The sequence below is a fragment of the Capra hircus genome, chromosome 11, assembly GCF_001704415.2.
Source record: "Capra hircus breed San Clemente chromosome 11, ASM170441v1, whole genome shotgun sequence".
In the NCBI taxonomy this organism is placed as follows: Eukaryota; Metazoa; Chordata; class Mammalia; order Artiodactyla; family Bovidae; genus Capra; species Capra hircus.
The window spans coordinates 97728115-97746787 of record NC_030818.1 but is presented as its reverse complement, the minus strand read 5'-3'; the positions used below and the strand labels follow the sequence as shown (position 1 = coordinate 97746787).

Sequence of the window (18673 nt, the reverse complement as noted above, 5' to 3'; positions counted from 1 at the left end):
ATGGTCATATTGTTTGTAGTTACAAAACACTGGAAGCCACTTAAATGTTCAGAGGGCTAATTACGATCAATTACGATATAATTATAAAGCTATAGTTATTACACATAATGAGGTTTTTGGCACGGAAATACATCAGTGAAGTGAAAATTAAAAAGTAACTGCACGTGTGTGTGTATGTGTGTGCGCGCACGTTGCTTGTGTGCACACTATTCCCCACCTCGCCCACGCACACCAAACTGGCACAGTGGTTGGGAGGCGGACAGCCTCCTTTACGTTTCTTGCAGGGTCTGACTTCACCAGAAGCAACACAAATCACCTGAGCCCTCAGCCCAGGCCCACAGGCTGCTCAAGGGAAGACCACCCCTGCTGCACCCCTGGAGCCCAGGCCCAGCCCAGAGGGCACCGGCTCAGTGTGCTGAATAGTCAATGCCGCCAGCCACAGCTCAGCTCAGCCTTGACCACCCCCAGCTGCCACAGCCCCCAGCTGAAGCGGGCAGGGTGGTGGGGCCGCAACGCCACACGAGCCCCCCTGCAGGAGGCCTGCCCAGGCAGCCAGGAGCCAGGAAGGCTGGGCCTGTGGGAGGGGAAGCTCCCCAAGCACAGCAGCCAGGTCCACACTGACACTCTGGGGTCCCTGAGGACCAGGAAGGACTCACCCGAACACCCCAGGGAGTAGGGAGTGAGGCCACCCCACCTATCACCTTTTCTGATGACTAAAGTAGGCATCTTAACACAGCCAATTTGCAAAGTGCAGAAAACCCAAAGGGAATGAGACAAAGATCACCACCTCCAATTCCCACCACTCAAAGAGGTTCAGTGGAAACATCTGGGGTGGGTCCTTCTACTTTCTGAGCAGAGATACAAGTAAGTTGTTTTTAAGAAGTGATACACTGTAGATGCCACTTTTCCACCTAGCAATATAGTGCTTTCCTTAACAAGGAATATTTTTCTATAAGACGTTTAACGCTTACAGATTACTCCTCTGTACATAATTCATGTAAACAAATTTTTCTTTCCAGAAATTTCTTTTCTAACTATTTACACTAGAAATACATTTGGACATTAATATACATACATTCTTATTCATGTCTGAACTTTTCTCAGGACGGTATGTTTTAACAAACTTGAAGGCAGCGATTCTTTTTAATTAAAAACTCTGTAAGGGGGTGAATCTCCTTATGATAGAGTAAAAGTGTTAGTTGCCAGCTGGGCCGACTCTTTGTGACCCCATGGACTGTAGCCCCTCAGGCTCCTCTGTTCATGGGATTCTCCAGGCAAGAATACTGAAGGAAGTTGCCATTTCCTTCTCCAGGGGATCTTCCTGATCCAGGGATCAAACTTGTGGGTCTCCTGCATTGCAGGCAGAGTCTTCACCATCTGGGCCACCAGGGAAGCCTGAATCCCCTCAAAACTCTAGGAAATCTTTCTGACATAATCCTCGAGAATCACAAGACCTTCTCTCCCCAGGTCTGCTCACCCACAGGAAGACAGGCAGTCACAGAGAACATGCTAGAGCAGAACACTGACCTTTCGTTTTCCAGAGACTTCAGAATCTCGGAACTTTTCTTCTGCCTGTGAAGGAAACCATGAAAAGCCGGCAGTCATTGTTGGGTCCGTTTCCAATAGAACCACTGAAGGGGGCTTAGGAACTGGGCATTTAGGGCTGTGTTCTCAGGCCAATTCCTCAACCACTCCAAATCCCAGCTCCTCATCTGTGAAATGGGAAGAATAATTTTTTTAAAGCTTTATGGAGTATTGGTAAAGTGTGAACAAGAAAACAGACATAAAGTGCTTCACATGTAAGAAGCAGCCAGCAGAGGGCAGTTTCCTGGGTGCCCCCGGGGGTGGGCACGCTGCACATGGCAGGCGAGCCGGCTCCCGCTGGCACTCAACTGCAGGCGAGGGAGGAGGACCCGGAGGACAGTGAACAGAAGGCTGGAAGCAGCAGAGGGTGTGGCAGAGCCTGTTTCTGGAATCTTTCCCCAAGAGACCCCCAGTTAAACTTTCTCAGGCTTCTTGAGACTCCTATCCAACCTGCTTTCTCCCATCGGAACTTGCTCCCTGCGGCTCTGGCCTTGGACTAGATCTGTTAAGGCGAATGGCTGACCTCAGAGTGACAGGTGACTGGAAAGCCAAAATATTAGAGCAGGATGTGATTTGAACTTGTTAAACTCACTTACTTTACAGATGAGAAACTTGGGAGGCAAAGATCCAATCAGTAGCATCCCCAAGAGGCAAACCTGGTCATCCCTGAATCAGATTCTTTTAAGTGTGTTACTTGCTCAGTCCTGTCCGACTTTTTGCGACCCATGGACTGTAGCCCATCAGGCTCCACTGTCTATGGGATTCTCCAGGCAAGAATACTGGAGTGGGTTACCATCTCCTCCTCCAGGGGATCTTCCCAACCCAGGGATCAAAGCGCGTCTCCCGTGTCTCCTGCACTGCAGGTGGATTTTTTACCCGCTGAGTCATCGGGGAAACCAGATTCTCTGAAAGTCAGTGCCAAACGCAGCACCGAGACCTTGGGTAGAATCAGAGACGGTGAGGGAGAGACTGAGCCCCACGCGGGCATCGCACTGAGGGCGGTCTCTGGGTCTGGGGACCGGGGGACGGGAGCCTGACCTCTGGTTCTCCTGCAGGAGCTTCTGGATCCGGGTGGAGATGTTCTGCTCGGTCCGCTTCAGCTGCTCCTGCAGCCGCCGACGCTCTGCATCCAGGAAGCGCTGGTGCTCACTCAGGCCCTGCTCCAGCCGGGACTGCTCCTGCGGCAGGACAAGCAGAGGTCTGGGGTCTGCTGGGACCCCTTCAGGAACCGCAGAGCAGCCACGGGCCCAGGCCCGAGACGAGGAGACCAGGGTTCCTCTGTCTTGCCATCTGTGTTGACTTTGGGCCAAGTCTTCCCCTTGCTAGGCCTCGGGGTATCCACGCACGGAAGAGCCCGGGCTAGGTGACCTGTATGGACGACTCCTCCCCAACCCTGCGTCCTGGCGGGTGGGCCCGAGAGAGGTCACCCCCACTGCCTTCCCACACCATAGGAACCACAGCCTGAGTCAGGAGGCCCCCGGCAGAGGGAGCAGACAGGCCTGACCCCACTTAGCCGCTCACGAACCTCCTTGACCGTCTGAAGGATCTCATCCTTCTGGCTGTTGCTCTGTTGGAGGAGCTGGGCGTGTTCTCGCTGCCCGAGCTCCAGGCGCCGTTCGAACTCGAGTTTCTCCAGCATCTTCTGTTCCTGCAAGAACGGAGACCCTGGTGATGCTGGCACAGGCTTTAGGGGGTTAGGATGTGACAGCTGCAGGGGATGGGCTCAATTTCTCCAAGCCTCAGTCTTCTCATCTATAAAGTGGGGACATCCTCCCAACCACCAAGGCTGGGTAGACTGTGGGGAGGTGATATACGTAAGGGGCAACCGTTGCTTCCCCCTCTGACTTAAGAGGTTGGAAGAGCTTGTCTCCTCAAATGTAACAGTTGAGATGTTTAATGAGAAGAAAAGTGGCAGAGGACTAAAGACTTTTCTTACCTTCCTCTTCTCATAGTCTGAAAACCTATTCTGGGAGGCAAAAAAAAAGATAGTGGTTAAGAGAAGGCGGGCAGCAGGGGTTCTCACTGGCCCAGAATCCCCAGGCAGCCTGACAGCCCTCAGATTTGCAGGTCCATCCAGAGGGACTGCCTTGGAGGGCTGGGAAGGGGATGGGGGATGAAGGGGCTGGCTGTTTGATAAAGTGTTCTGGATGGTTCTGACGGACACTAGGGTTGAGAACCACGGGGCTTGGCTTAAGAGCTTGAAGTCTTAAGTTCTGGTGATGCAGCTCAGAGAAGGTATGGGTGTTCAAAAAGAGAGACCAAGAAATGGGTGTCTGACCCCTGGCATGTCTGCACAACACACCTGCAAGCTACCAGCTCCAGCCTCCAAAACAACCACAAACGCACCAAGGTGTGTGTGCAAGTTCCCTGCAGAATTGTACAAAAGAGTGAAAACACTGGAAATGACTCAAATGCCCATCAGGATGCAATTGCTAAGTCGCGGTTTATCCACGCAGTGGATTATTACACAGCTGTCGAACGATGGGGCATGTGGGCGCAGCTACTGAAGGATGTCTGCCATCTTTCACTGTCTGTACAGCACGATTCCTCTCTTGTAAAAGCACCACCACCAAAACTCAACTCCCAGCTCTGGGGTGGCTGAGACAAAAGCCACGAAGAAGAGTCATTCATCGGTTCATCGTGACTGCCTCCAGGGGCTGGGACTGCAGGGTAGGAGGGGAGATGCTCACTTTGTATATTTCTGTATTGTTTAGATTTATAACAAGGAGCAGGAATTACTTTTGTAGTCCAACATCAGCACATGCATGCGCGCACACACACACACTTTTTTTTTTTTAAACCAACCAGCCTTTCTATTTAGTTATCTGGTTCTGAGATCAGGATCAAGTGTTGGAGCTGTAAAAGCAGCATCCTATAAAGAAATAAGATTTTCCCTATGCTGAGGTAGGAGTAAAATTTAAGCTTATCTTTAGTTATACAGATAATACCTGATTATATTCTCCTTGTAAAAAACTAAGCAAGGCATATAAAAGTATCCATTGACCACTCCCAGGCCTAATCCTTGTTCCCTCCCACTGTCCCTAGCCCTCAGTTCAGTCGCTCAGTCATGTCCGCCTCTTTGCGACCCCATGAATCGCAGCACGACAGGCCTCCCTGTCCATCGCCATCTCCCGGAGTTCACTCAAACTCACATCCATCGAGTCGGTGATGCCATCCAGCCATCTCATCCTCTGTTGTCCCCTTTTCCTCCTGCCCCCAATCCCTCCCAGCATCAGAGTCTTTTCCAATGAGTCTCCAGTAGCATATTGGGCACGTATCCTATCATTTTGCCTTTTCATACTATTCATAGGGTTCTCAAGGCAAGAATACTGAAGTGGTTTGCCATTCCCTTCTCCAGCGGACCACATTCTGTCAGACCTCTCCACCATGACCCGCCCGTCTTGGGTGGCCCCACAGGGCATGGCTTAGTTTCATTGAGTTAGACAAGGCTGTGGTCCTAGTGTGATCAGATTGACTAGTTTTCTGTGATTATGGTTGCAGTGTGTCTGCCCTCGGATGCACTCTTGCAACACCTACCATCTTACTTGGGTTTCTTCCCCAGCCCTGCTCCCATGTAAATATCATTATCAGACCTAAGTCCATGCATCTACCTACCTACAGTTTGTGCCTTTAGAAAAAATATATACGTTTGTATGTGTTTCCATATATAAACATAGTTTTTAATGGAGGTATAATTTATGTACTGTAAAATGTATCTTTTTAAAGAAGTGTACAGGTCTGAGTTTTGACAACTGCATATAGTCATGTGACCATCACCACAATCAGATGTGAAGCCTAGGTGACTACAGTTGGTGCCCCCTCCCAGCCTCAATTTGTGGGCTCCCATGGAGGAGCATCGGAGAAGGCAATGGCACCCCACTCCACACTCTTGCCTGGAAAATCCCATGGATGGAGGAGCCTGGTAGGCTGCAGTCCATGGGATCGCTAAGAGTCAGACATGACTGAGCAACTTCACTTTCACTTTTTATTTTCCTGCATTGGAGAAGGAAATGGCAACCCACTCCAGTGTTCTTGCTTGGAGAATCCCAGGGACGGGGGAGCCTGGTGGGCTGCCATCTATGGGGTCGCACAGAGTCGGACACGACTGAAGCGACTTAGCAGCAGCAGCAGCAGTATGGAGGAGCATATAGGTAGGTGGGTGGGGCACAGAGGCGGTTTCTGTCTGGCCTCACCGTCAGAGGCACCCTGGTTACTGTGGGCAACCCTTGCTGAGCTTCCTCTTGTAGCCCTGACCTACTCCAGGTCTCCCCCGGGGACCCAGGGGTCCACTCTCCTCAAGCTCCATCAAGCAGGGAGACAGACAGGAAGCAAACTCTTTCTTGAGTAATTCTTCATGTAATTAGAGCTGTGGTTGTAACAGAGCAGAGCTCTGTGGGGCCTTCCCAGGACAGATCCCTTCCTCCTTCAGTGTCCTCCACCTGCCTCTTGTCTGTAGAGATTTTAGCCAAAGGAGTAATTTAAGAGAAATGAGAAAACACAGAAGCAAAATAGTCAAGCAAGACAAAAATAACTATTTAGCCATTAAACAAAGGCAAGAACCCTTAGCTCCTCCTCAAAGGCTACAGATGATGTTCTGAGTTCTATTACTCAGCTGTTTTGCAGATACTGAAACCCCCACCAGGTGGAAGAAATGAGCTACACGATGCCCAGTCTGCAGCCATGACATAAACTGCTCCATCTCATGCAATTCCCAGAACCAGCCTCAAAGAAACGGGAACAAACCGACTCCGGAGTTACAGATGAACTGTACCCAAAACAATCAGGATGCTGCTGATCAGGCAGCCGGACGATCGACTTCAAGATGATGCTCCGCACGCGGCCCCCTCCTCTGCCTCCACACCCCTGAAACTTCTGCTTTAAGAACCCTTTGCCCCCTGACCCATAGTGGGAAGTTGGTTCCTGGGGGTGTGCATCCAGCTTCTCCCCCAGGATAACTATCTTCCCCAGTAAAGCTATCCTTCCTTTCACCCAACACTTGTCTTTCAGTGTTGGATTCTTGAGCCATGAGCAGCTGAACCCAAGTTCAGCAACACAGGTTCTCCCAGGACATGCACAGGGCGCTCTGAGAACTTCCATAGATCTGACCTAGGCTGCTGCGTTGTGGAAAGCTTCTCAGAAAATGTGATGTTTCAGCTGGGAACTGAAGGATGAGACTGGAGCAAACGGGAGTGGAGAATCCAGCAGAGGGAATCCTCTATTCAAACACCCTAGACATTCAGGGACAGAGAGGAGTAGGATGAAGCTGGTGCTGGTGAGCTAGTGTGGTGAGGACCCAGAGCAGTCCACTGCCCCGCTCCAATGCTGGCCCTCCTGCCACTGCTCAGAGGCCTAACGCCTGGGCCTTAAATGTGGCAAAGCTAGCTAGTGGCAAATGAGCTAGTGCGCCTAGGAGGCCTTGTGAAAACTTCTACACGTATCTGCTTGGCTGAGTCACTCAGCTTCTGGGATCTCAGCTCCCCAACCAGGGATGGAACCTGGGTCTCGGTACTGAAAGCCCGAAATCCTACCCATGAGGCCACCAGAGAAAAGAAAGAATCCGCCTGCCAAAGCAGGAGACAAGGGTTTGATCCCTGGGTCGAGAAGATCCCTTGGAGAAGGAAATGGCAACCCACTCCAGTATTCTTGCCTGAAAAATCCCATGGGCAGAGGAGCCTGGTGGGCTACACAGTCCACGGAGTTGCAAAGAGCCGGACATGACTTAGCGACTAAACAACAAGACCACCAGGGAACCCCCCGCGTGTCTGTTTGAAGGGAGGTAAATTCTAGTTTGATGGAGGAATCTGGGGGCCAAAGCTCTGAACGCCCCTGCATGCGCAGAGCCCTCGCACACACACCCTGACCCTCGCCCTCCCCGCTGCCCACCCCACACGCCAGCAGGCGGTGTGCCTTACCTGCCACTCCTCCTCCTCCCTGCAGAGTCTGTCCGTGGGCCCGTCGGGGCTGTCCAGGGAGTTCTCGGCCCCATCCTGCTCCAGGACCGGCAGCAGGTACTGAGAAGGGGGGTAGTACTCCAGCCCCGACTCTGCGAGAGATGGACACAGGCTGACCAGGCGGGAAGGAGACCACCTTGCAACCCAGAGCAGTCCACTGCTCCCCTCCGATGCTGGCCCTCCTGCCACTGCTCAGAGGCCTAACGCCTGGGCCTTAAATGTGGCAAGCACTCAATAAGCATCAGCTGAGTGAATAAATCTTCCCGCCCCTTGCCTCTTTACTATCCACGTGAGAATGAGATGAAAAATGCCTGAGCTTCAAAGAGAAGCCTGGGTTTAAGACCCAGCTTTATCCACAATTTCCTGGGTAGCTGCCTCCTGTATATTTGAAAAGATTCATACACTTTCCCCATTTGGCCTTATTCTTGCTGATTTATAAGCGCTCTTTACATATGATGGTTAATAACCTTGGGTCTATAACATATGTTGCAGCGGTCTTCTTCCAGGCGGTAACTTATCTTTTCAACTTTTTCATTTTGTTGTGTGTGTGCTCAGTCATGTCTGACTCTTTGCAACCCCATGGACTGCAGCCCGCCAGACTCCTCTGTCTATGGGATTTTCCCAGGCAAGAATACTGGAGGCGGTTGCCATTTACTCCTCTGGGGCATCTTCTCAAGTCAAGGATCAAACCAGGGTCTCTTGCGTCTCCTGCATTGGCAGGCAGATTCTTTACCATTAGCACCACCCAGGGAGCCTGTCTTTTTTAACTCTGATGAGAGTATCCTTTTGAGGTAAAGGTTAGATTTTAATGTAGTCAACGTCATCCTTTTTCCCCTACCAAAGGATATAAATAGGCAATTCACAAGAAATACTAAAAGTGGACAGTAAACATGTGAAAAAGTATTCTAATATTCAAGGAAATGACATTAAAATAATAATGTTGTTCAGTCACTAAGTCGTGTCCAGCTCTTTGTGACCCCATGGACTACAGCACACCAGGCTTCCCTCTCCTTCACCATTGCCCAGAGCTTGCTCAAACTCATGTCCACTGACTCAGTGATGCCATCCAACCGTCTCATCCTCTGTCACCCTCTTCCTCTTGTTTACCCATCAGGTTCAGGTCAGTTCAGTTCAATTGCTTAGTTGTGTTTGACTTTTTGCGACCCCATGGACTGCAGCACGTCAGGCTTCCCTGTCCATCACCAACTCCTGGAGCTTGTTCAAACTCACATCCATTGAGTCAGTGATGCCATCCAACCATCTCATCCTCTGTCGTCCCCTTCTCCTCCCGCCTTCAGTCTTTCCCAGCATCAGGGTCTTTTCCAATGAGTCAGTTCTTCACAACAGGTGGCCAAAGTATTGGAGCTTCAGCTTCAGCATCAGTCCTTCCAATGAACATTCAGGACTGATGTTTCCTTTAGGATGGACTGGTTGGACTCTCAAGAATCTTCTCCAACACCACAGTTCAAAAGCATCAGTTCTTCGGTGCTCAAGCTTTCTTTATAGTCCAACTCTCACATCCATACGTGACCACTGGAAAAACCACAGCTATGACTAGACGGACCTTTGTCAGCAAAGTAATGTCTTTGCTTTTTAATAATCCATCAGATTAGAAGACTTTTAAAGATCTCACCAACTGTTAGCAAGGCTGTGGGGAAGAAGAATCCTCTCAGATACTCCTCATGGAATGTAAACCGATGGAGCCTCTTCAGAGGCAATACAGAGTGCTGTCCCTGTCCATCTACCAACCCTGCTTCCCTACAGGGGATGCTCCCAACAAACCAGACAAGTGTGGGCTAAAGCGTTCGTTCCAGGAGCAAATGGGAAATAACTTCCAGTGGTTCCACTAGGAATACTCTGCAGCAGTTTACAACAGAGCCACACGTCACAGGACAGGAAAGGCCCGGGACCTATTCTTAAGTGAAAAAGGTAGGGCATAGAATCACCTGGTGCAACATCTTCTGTGGGTGTTTTTAAATGTTTTTAAGACAGCAAAACCAAAAATTTTACATACATGTTTATACCTGCTGTGCCGTGCTGCGCTTAATCGCTCAGTCGTGTCTGACTCTTTGTGACCCCATGGAGTGTAGCCCGCCAGGCTCCTTTGCCCATGGGGTTCTCCAGGCAAGAATACTGGAGTGGGTTGCCATGCCCTCCTCCAGGGGATCTTCCCAACCCAGGGATCCAATCCAGGTCTCCTGCACTGCAGGAGGATTCTTTACCATCTGAGCCATCATACTTCCTCACGTGACAGTCATCTTTCCCTGCTTCTCCTGCCAGATCTGCAGAGCTCTGGGCAGGCAGGGACCCTCAGCTGCCTTGCTGGCACAGAGCAGCCCCAGGGGCCATGGTCTGTGCTCGCTCAGCGAAGGAGGTGGGCTGCCTGGCTTTACCTTTGCAGAGGAACTGCTGAATGGCCTCAGTGCCAGCGCCGCACACCTCCTGCGGTGGGTAGACCATGGACAACGCATCGAGGCTCAGGGTCTGCAGACACAAGGAGACCCCTCTTTATCTGTCGTTCACTTCACCGCTCAACACAATCAAGACATAAGATCTTTAAAGAGGTAATCAAGTTCAAAACAAAGGCACCAGTCTGGGCCCTAGTCCAGCATGAACTGGTGTCCTTAAAAGATGAGGCAATCAGGACTCAGACACATTCCAAGGAGGAGGATGGGAGGACACAGGGAGAAGACAGCCATCCAGAAGCCAAGGAGAGGGAGGCCTTAGAAGAACCAACCCCACCAAGACCTCGATCTTGGACTTCCAGCCTGCAGAAGTCTTAAGGCCCCAGCCTGGGGCGCTTTGTTAGGACAGCACAGTGTCCCTGGACCGCCCTGCCCTCCACCCCCAGCTCTGACGATCATGGTTTCTGCAGCTCTGAGCTGAGGCTGCTCCCTCCCTGCCAGTGCCCTCCAGCCACTGCGGCTTCCAACCACAACGGCTCCCCTGCTCCTCCCTTAACACGTCCTGGGCTTTCCCGCCTCCTGCCTTTCCCCGACTGTGCCTCCACCTGGAATGCTCCCATGACCCCTGTCGACTTCTCCAGGGCTTTCTCCTCTTTCAAGGTCTGGCTCAGACACCGTGTCTTTCTTAATGAACCCATCAGGATTCAGCATGAGCTTTTCACTCTACTAGGAATATGCTTTGCTGCCCCTATTATGACAGCAAGTCACCTAATTACAGTCATTCACACTGTTCTGTCTGTGAGCCCCTGAGGACCTTGAGATCTCCATGACCCCCGTATCCTGTGACCAGAGCAGTCCTCCAGGAACGTGGGAGGGGAGCGGCGGGCAGGCCAGGCAGGCCCCCAGGCGAGAGCACGGCCCACCTACCTCCAGGGTTCGGACGTGCGCCAGCATCCGAGGCAGCCTCTGAATCTCATTCTCACTGATGTCCAGAGTGCGCAGGCTCCGAAGCTCCCCCAGCGTGTCTGGCAGCTCCTTCAGCCTGTTGTCTGGAGGGGTCCCAGTGGCACAGCTCAGCACCCCACAGCCCCTTCACGAGCTTCCGGCCTGACACCTGCCAGGACTGGGTGGAGGTGGGTGCCTCCCTCGGAGCCTGGGGTATACCCCGGCTCCATGAGGAAAAGCGGTGGAGTTTCAATGACACAGGTTCAAGTCCCTGCTCCACCACTTATGAGCTGAGAGACACTGGAAAACTGACTTGACCTCCCTGGACCAGTTTCCACATCAGTAAAATGGGGGTGCCCACACTATTTGGCCTTATAGGAATACTGAGGGATTCAAAGAGATGATGCATATGAAAAGGTGCTCAGCATAGGGCCTATCACATGATGTACCCATCACAGTAGGTGATTAGTAAACTGGGTGCTATTATGTTCATCATTATTTATATGTTACAAATGGGTAAACTACGGCACCCTGTGCAAAAAGAACTGAAGGAAAAGCAGAAAGGAGCGAGCTGGGGGCACAGGGAGGCACGTGTTAGAATCCTGGCTCGGTCACTACTGCACTGGCTGGTCTTGAGCAAGTCACGGCTCCCTGAGCCTCGTTTTCCTCATCTGTAAATTGGGAATACGACCTCTTTCCTCTCTCACACACACTTGTGGCACCCCCGAGTGTGGAAGTGCTCCTCACTGGGTGGGAAGGGATACTCAGAATGGCTCTCACCCAGTCAGTCCACACTCTCACCGTCCATCGCCCATGGTTCTAAGCACAAACCTCCCTGTAAGACCTCTCCTCCCTGTAAGGCCCCGGCTGGGAGGAGCTGCAGGAACCCTCCAGACGCTCTGTCTGGTTACCATGGAGACACACTGACCGCAGAGGTCCGACAGTTTGAGTGACGCCTGGGGGCTGGCTGCTCTCCTGCTCAATGGGTCCCAGGACAGGCACCCTGGGGACACTAGCTGGGTCAGCTCAGAGTAGACCGAGGGTCATGTGGACAGGGCTTCCTGGCCCCCTACCTTTCACATTAAGGGTCTGGAGCTGGATCAGGTTCCCAGTGGAACGTGGGAGACAGGTCAGTTGATTCCTTTCCACGTTCAAGACCTAAGAGAGAGAGAGAATGCAAGAGAAGGCACACACGCAGACAATAACTCCTACCCTGCTTCCGGCCAGGCATCATCCGGGCACCACACCACATCTTTATCTCCTGACAGCCCTGTGAGGAAGACACCAACTGTCACGATCCCATCCGAGAGATGAGAAAACTGAGGCTCGGAGTGGTGAGGTCCTGTGTCCAAAGGCAACGCTAGACTTTGAACCTGGTTCTTGCTGAGGCTGTACCATTTATACTGACCACAAACACCTGATAATAAGGGGATCAGGTGAGGGGGCACGTGATGAAGCTTTGCTATCCCAGAGCGAACAGAAGGAAGCTGAGCTGCATCCAGGCAATGGGACCTGCCTGAGGCTGTGGAGCCAGCAGCTGGTGGAGCCGGGATTGACACCTGGGCTGACTGGTGGCACCGTGAGGTGAGCGAGGCCGACAGGATGACACATAAAGTAACCATTAAGAATAAACAGATACGATGGGAAGGCACTCACATTAAAAACAAGGTGGAAGATGAGTATTCGATGAACCAAAGGATGGCTGTAAGTTATTCTCATCAGGCATCCAAAGTTACAGAAAAGTGACTGCACCAGTTATACAAAACATGTGTGTAAAAAAGGACGGGCCGTCCTCCTCTGTGAACTGGGGATGATGCTGACATGTGTTCAGAGGGGCTGTGAGCAATTGGTTGACGACGCAAGTGAAATGCTTAGCTTGGTGCTGGCATGCAGCGGGCGCTCAATAAATGCAGGGGCTGCCACTGACAAGAAGCAGAAGCGAGACACTGAGCCGGAGAGCTGAATTCACCATTCGGAAATGGTGGACTCGCTGGGCGCTCTTTTTCTGTAAAGTTGTGGGAGCTAACGATGCAATCCCAACGCACATGCCAAAAATTCGGTGGAGAGATGCCCACAGCCCAGACTGCAAGGCTGGCGCCACCCCTGGGCACCTCAATAGTAAAGGCAGAGGAGCCAGCGGCACCCAAGCCCTGGCTGGAGCATGACCAGAACATTCTGGGTCTGTGCGGCTGCAGTTTCTTACTTAGGGGGTCAAAGGTGGGTTGTGTCTCCTGCAGCCGTACCTGCAGGGCCGTCAGCTGCCCTATGTCGTCAGGAAGGGCTGTCAGCTGGTTATCATGAAGATCCAGAACCTGCAGAAGGGAGACAAGTGGAACACCCGAAGTCCCCGACTGAGAAAGCCCCCGCGATTTCAGGCTCCAGGGAGACGGTGTGGTGGGGGTGCCCCCGGGCCTCTGGTGTTCAAGAGTACCAACCCCTTCCTCCCCAACTAAAGGACCACTCCATCTTTTGTTTTTGTAAGTATTATACCATTTCATTCTTATCTATCCAGTATGTGTACATATTCATGTTGAAAACTCCTCATGGTCTAGATATATATTTGCATAGTAAAAGACGACCAAATATGCAATAAAATATTGATAGCAGTTCTCTAGAGTGTGAAATTATGTTTTTCCTTATGCTTAACTGTATTTGCTAATATTTTTAACAACGAAAATGAGCAAAATGGGGTAGGAGATATATATATACGTATAAAATACATATAGTTAAATATAAACATACACGAATAGGAAAGCTTTTTAATGTTATCTTTCTCCCGCTTATAAAAATAAAGCGTGTTAGACCAGAACAATAAAGAGAAGAACTACCCCTAGTCCCTACACACCAGCATTAGCCATAAAAATCACTTTGATGCCTCCGCTGCCAGTCTCTACACTGCCGCGTGCATACCCTCGGTCACAGCTCAAGTTTATGGGGAACAGCCCGGGGGTCCTGCCTCCCGTCCACTGTGACCACGTCCCAGCCTCTGTCCTGGGGGAGCTGTCAGGAGGGAGTCACTCAGCTCACCGCGCTTCCACGCACTGACTTGCTTCCTCTTGCTTCCTGTCTGGGCCCATTGGTCTCCCTGTTCTCTGCCACTTTGCCTTTCCACGAGTTTACGGTTTGCCTTTGCACCTAGCGGGTAAGCTCCCTGAGGGCGGGGCTTGCGGCTGGTTCTCTGCAACCTCACCGCACACAGGCCCAGAGGAGGCACCTGATAAACCATGCTGATCATGCCCAGAGTCCTGATGACGTGAGGCACGTCTGGCATAAACTCTGACAGCCGAGACGTGACGGGAGGGGCATGCTGGCTGCCCCCTGGGAGCAGGGCCCCAGTACCTTGATGGTGGCGAGACTCAGGAGGCTGCAGGATTTAGGGAGCAGGGAGGTGAGCAGATTCGTGTGGACGATCAACACCTGCGTGGGAAAGAGTTTCGGCATGTTAGGCTGAAGGAGAGCTGCAGGGAGGGAGGTTGGAGGTGGGGCAGCTGGCGCGGCACTGGGCACCAGCGGTCAGCCCGGCCCAGCGCTCTCTCCTGTAGACATCACAAGCGACGTCTCCAAACACGGGAAAACCAGATGACCGTAAACTCTGGAATCTCAAGACTGAAAGGGACCTCAGAGTCTAATTCTTCCTTCCATCCCGAGAAGCGATCCCCGTGCAGCTGTCCCGACCTTAACGTCCCTCAGCTTCAACAGCATCTGTGGAAAATGTCATTGTTGTCTAGTCTCTCAGTCGTGTCTGACTCTTTGTGACCCCATGGATTGCAGCCCACTAGGCTCTTCTGTCCACAGGATTCTCGGGAAAAAATATTGGGGTGGGTTGCCATTTCCTTCTCCAGGGGACCTTCTTGACCCATGGATCGAACCCCGCATTAGCAGGTGGATTCTCTAGCACTGAGCTACCAGGGAAGCCCCTGGGGGAAAACAGAATGATAAATTCCTGCCTCTGAGGGCTGCCAACGCTAAGAGACAGAAAGCACTCAGTCCAGGGCTGGGACATGATCAGACGCTCAATCAGAGTCACATGCTACTATTTTTGTTAGGCTTTGGCCCTTACATGGATACTTTCAATGTCAAGCTCACTCCTCTGTTGTCATAGAACACATTTCACCTACCTGCTCTTAGACACTTCATTTAGAATACTGTTACCTACCTGCATACAAGGCTGCAATGCCTTTCTGAAAAATCATTCATTCCACTCTTAACCTTCCCTAACTGACCAGAATGAAATGAGTGTGATTTTTACTATTAATAACAATGTGGTTACTCAGTGTCCACTATGTGGCAGGCACTCTACTCAGGCCATTTACATCTTCATCTCTAGCTTCCTGTCACTCATTTAATTCTCACAGTAGCTCTGCGAGTGGAGAACGATGGATGTCTTCCTTTCACAGATGGAGAAACTGAGATGTAAGAGTGTAAGGAAGTTGCCCAATTCAGGCGGGGCCCAGCCAGAGCTGCCTGATGCCAGGGCCTGCTCCCCTGTGAGGACGCCTGCTGCAGGTGGAAAGTGTGCCATTCAGAGAGGAGAGGGATGTCTACGCCAGGATCCCCACCTGATTTCAAACAAGCAAACATGCCATGAATACTTTTCTGAAAATGTAGATCCGTCTCACCTTCTTCTGCAGAACTTTACATGTTGCAAAAGCCCCAAATGGAATCTAAGATAAGATAAAGAAGAATCAGTGCCTCCCCTCCTGCCAGTGTCTAACCTGTCGAATGGCAGGAAGAAGGGGCAGGAAGTGAGTAAGTCTAAGCCTTGGGAAGGCTGGGAGGAAGCCGCACTGGGTGGTCAGCCCTTCCAATCAGCTGTCAGTGACTTCCCCAACTACCCACCCCATCCCCATCATGAACTCCGAGGGGCAAAAGACAGATCTCTGATGTCCTACAGAGAATCCCAGGCTCTCCCAAGGCCTCAGGAATCTGTGGGCGCATTTTCTGGACTCTGTGACTCTTGAAGACCATGCTGAGGCCAAAAGATCATCTCAGTTTTCTCTCACAAGAACAAAAGCTAAGGAAACATCTCTTGACTAGAGCTTCTGGCCTCTTAAAAGTCTCAGTCCACATCTATCGTTTCCCAGGGACAGCAGAGCCAAGAAAGAGAGCAGATAAAACTTCACAAGCAGAACACCAACCACCCCACTTTACCTCGGAGAGTTCACATTTAGAGATGTCAAGAATGTCATCTGCTCCAGCTTCTTTTGCCTAGGGATAAAAAGAATTTTTAAAAAAGCCGGGGGCGGGGGCAGTTTCCAGGACTTTACTGGTAGTCCAGTGGTTAAGACACCGCACTCCCAATTCAGGGGGCCGGGGTTCAATCCCTGGTCAGGGAACCAAATCCCACATGCCACAACTAAAAGAGGCAGCGTGCCACAACTGAGACCCAGTGCAGGCAAATAAATCGTTTTAAAAAGAAGAAGAAAGAAAAAGAAAAGGGTTCGAGCAAAACATCCTTCCAGGGTGGACAAATCAGGCAAAGAAACATAGGATTAACGGCTTCAAAGAATCGCAGACACCCTCCTGGTTCAACTAGTCCATTCTGAAGGTGCACCAACGATCCTGGCTTTAACTGGGCTTGAGGTCCGGCAGGGAAGAGTGTGAACAAGTCACACCAAGCGTGGTCAGTCTGCAGAGGGGAAGTGCAGCGTGGAGCCCTACTGCCTGGGGCGGAGGTGGAGATGGGCATAGACTTGGAGGAAACCCATTTCCCTCACCAGACACATCTGGTACTCCAGGCGTTTCCGAGCCTCCTCACTGGGTTTCCGCTTCCGGAAGAAGAGTGGCATCCTTCCTTTTTCCTAGAGCGATCTTCACCACACTAGGGTGGAGGAGAGGGGTGAGGCCCTGGGGCATCTGTCACCGCCCCCCAACACCCTGGACAGAGTACAGTAACAAGAGCACGGAGCTCATCTGCTGGATTATATGCTCCTTGAGGGCAGGGCCATGTCCATCGTGACCATCCATCTGTGCCCCGAGCCTGGCACAGCAGGTGCTCAATACCATTTGTTCTTTGTTGACTAAACAAGCAGCAGCAGGATGTGGAAAAGCACAGCAGCAAGCCAGGTGACCTGGCTTTGAGCCCACATTTGCCCCTGACCCCCTGTGAGCCCCTGACATACCCATTCCCCGTTCAGGGCCCCCATCTCTCCTCCACGTTAGACAAGGGGGTTGATCTGGAGACGTTTCCTCAGGTCCTCTTCAAGGAGGCTTTTTGAGGACTCTAACAGCCTTGGCTGTTGAATCACTTCTAACCCCTGAAACACTATCAGAGTGGCCTCAGGAAACCACCTAATGCTACATGGGCTTAGCCAGTGCTCTCCTTGGTCCTGGGGAACTCAGCTACATCGTAACCAAAGGCATTTCTGAATTATCAATAAATAAAAATTCAAAAGCAATTCTCAGGTAACTTGCCACTCTCCCAGTTATTACGATCCCATTTGATTCTCACCACAGCCCTCTTTATAGTAACAAAATTGATGCTCATCAAGTTCAGCTATCTGGTTATAAGCTAGACTGTAGTCCAAACCAGTCTGGAACCTCTGCTCTTTCAAGTCCTGATCCCGTGGTGTTTGCCCAACTCCTTGGTGCTTCAGTAACTTAGCACACACCCAGTACACACTGTCCTGAACTCACTGCCTGCCCGGTATCAGAAAATGTCAGTACTTGATATGGAACATCAGTGGGTCAGGATGCACTCATACACAGAAGCTTATGGTTAATAGCATGGACACTGGGATGATTTTGCTTGTTTAACTGTTTTTGAATCCCAGCTCGGCCACCCACCAGCCATGTCCCCTTGGCTCACCTCTCTGAGCCTCAGTTTCCTCTTCTATAAAGTGTAATATAATGTTCCCAACACCTGGTTCTATTTGGAGCCAGTGATTTCCATATTTGTAAAGCCCATAACACAGTACCTGGCACAGTGTTAATCACATACCACCACACATCTAACAAACATTTATTCAGGGCCTAGGACAGTAGAAAGAGCCGGGCAGAGAGGGGCCAGGGTGGAGATGCAGTTGAAGAAGACATATACCTCCTCCTCAGGGGAGGGGCAGAGATCACAGGTCTCTGTCGACAGAGGTGTGGGCTGTCTGGGGAGCTGGCCTAGCCTGCAGAGCTGGCTCAGGCCCCTCTTGTCACCCCACCTGTCTGCAGGGATGGGGAATAATTTAAGACCAGCCCTCCCCCATCTCTCCTTAATGACCAGCTCTTATCCTTCTGCTCCCCAATGACTAACCTTCCTTCGCTTCCTCCCCAATGGCCACCTCTCTTCCATCCCTCCTAGATCAGCTCTTCCCTATCTGCTCCCTGATGTCCATTCCTCATCTATCCCCTCCCTGACGTCCAGCCTAGATAGGAAGAGCCACACCCATCCTCCCCAGCCTGGAGTGGGCAGTGCCCAACCTTTCCGTGCAGATAAACAGGTCCCGATGGTTGTTCCCTCGGGTGGACCTGAAGGCAGGCCGATCACTCACAGGGCTTGGTCATGGACGTGGGGTGGCAGGCCACTGGGCACTGCACGTCCCCTGCGGAGCAGAGTCTGGTCTCCTCCAAACGAAGGAACTGGGGATCGAAATTCAGAATCTCAGAAAGTCATGCAGACCAGGATGACGAAGTCTGAGACTGAAGACCGCAGAATCTTAAAAGAGTTAAGAGTTGGACCGGATTTAGACTCTTAACAAAACTGTTCTAATAGCTAAAATGCATACATCACGAAGGAAGTTAGAAGGTGGTCCGAAATCGCTGGGGCCGAGAGGTCTTGGAATGCGACGCGGACCTTAG

The 18673-nt window shown here is 51.3% G+C and overlaps 1 protein-coding gene across 1 annotated transcript in view; it reads right to left on the bottom strand.

The window, feature by feature from the left end:
- The window catches only part of LRSAM1 (leucine rich repeat and sterile alpha motif containing 1), a 34384-nt gene that overhangs the window by 15481 nt on the left and 230 nt on the right, over window positions 1–18673 (bottom strand). Inside the window, exons 2-15 of the mRNA XM_018055810.1 lie at window positions 18296–18530; window positions 16603–16706; window positions 16037–16093; window positions 15505–15549; window positions 14225–14302; window positions 13129–13197; window positions 11959–12043; window positions 10868–10989; window positions 9929–10019; window positions 7497–7627; window positions 3521–3550; window positions 3110–3232; window positions 2623–2762; window positions 1528–1572 (exon numbers count right to left, since the gene is read on the bottom strand). Of these exons, the coding sequence (XP_017911299.1) occupies window positions 1528–1572; window positions 2623–2762; window positions 3110–3232; window positions 3521–3550; window positions 7497–7627; window positions 9929–10019; window positions 10868–10989; window positions 11959–12043; window positions 13129–13197; window positions 14225–14302; window positions 15505–15549; window positions 16037–16093; window positions 16603–16674 (1088 nt within the window). The 5' untranslated portion in view covers window positions 16675–16706; window positions 18296–18530. The remainder of the gene's footprint in view (window positions 1–1527; window positions 1573–2622; window positions 2763–3109; window positions 3233–3520; window positions 3551–7496; window positions 7628–9928; window positions 10020–10867; window positions 10990–11958; window positions 12044–13128; window positions 13198–14224; window positions 14303–15504; window positions 15550–16036; window positions 16094–16602; window positions 16707–18295; window positions 18531–18673) is intronic.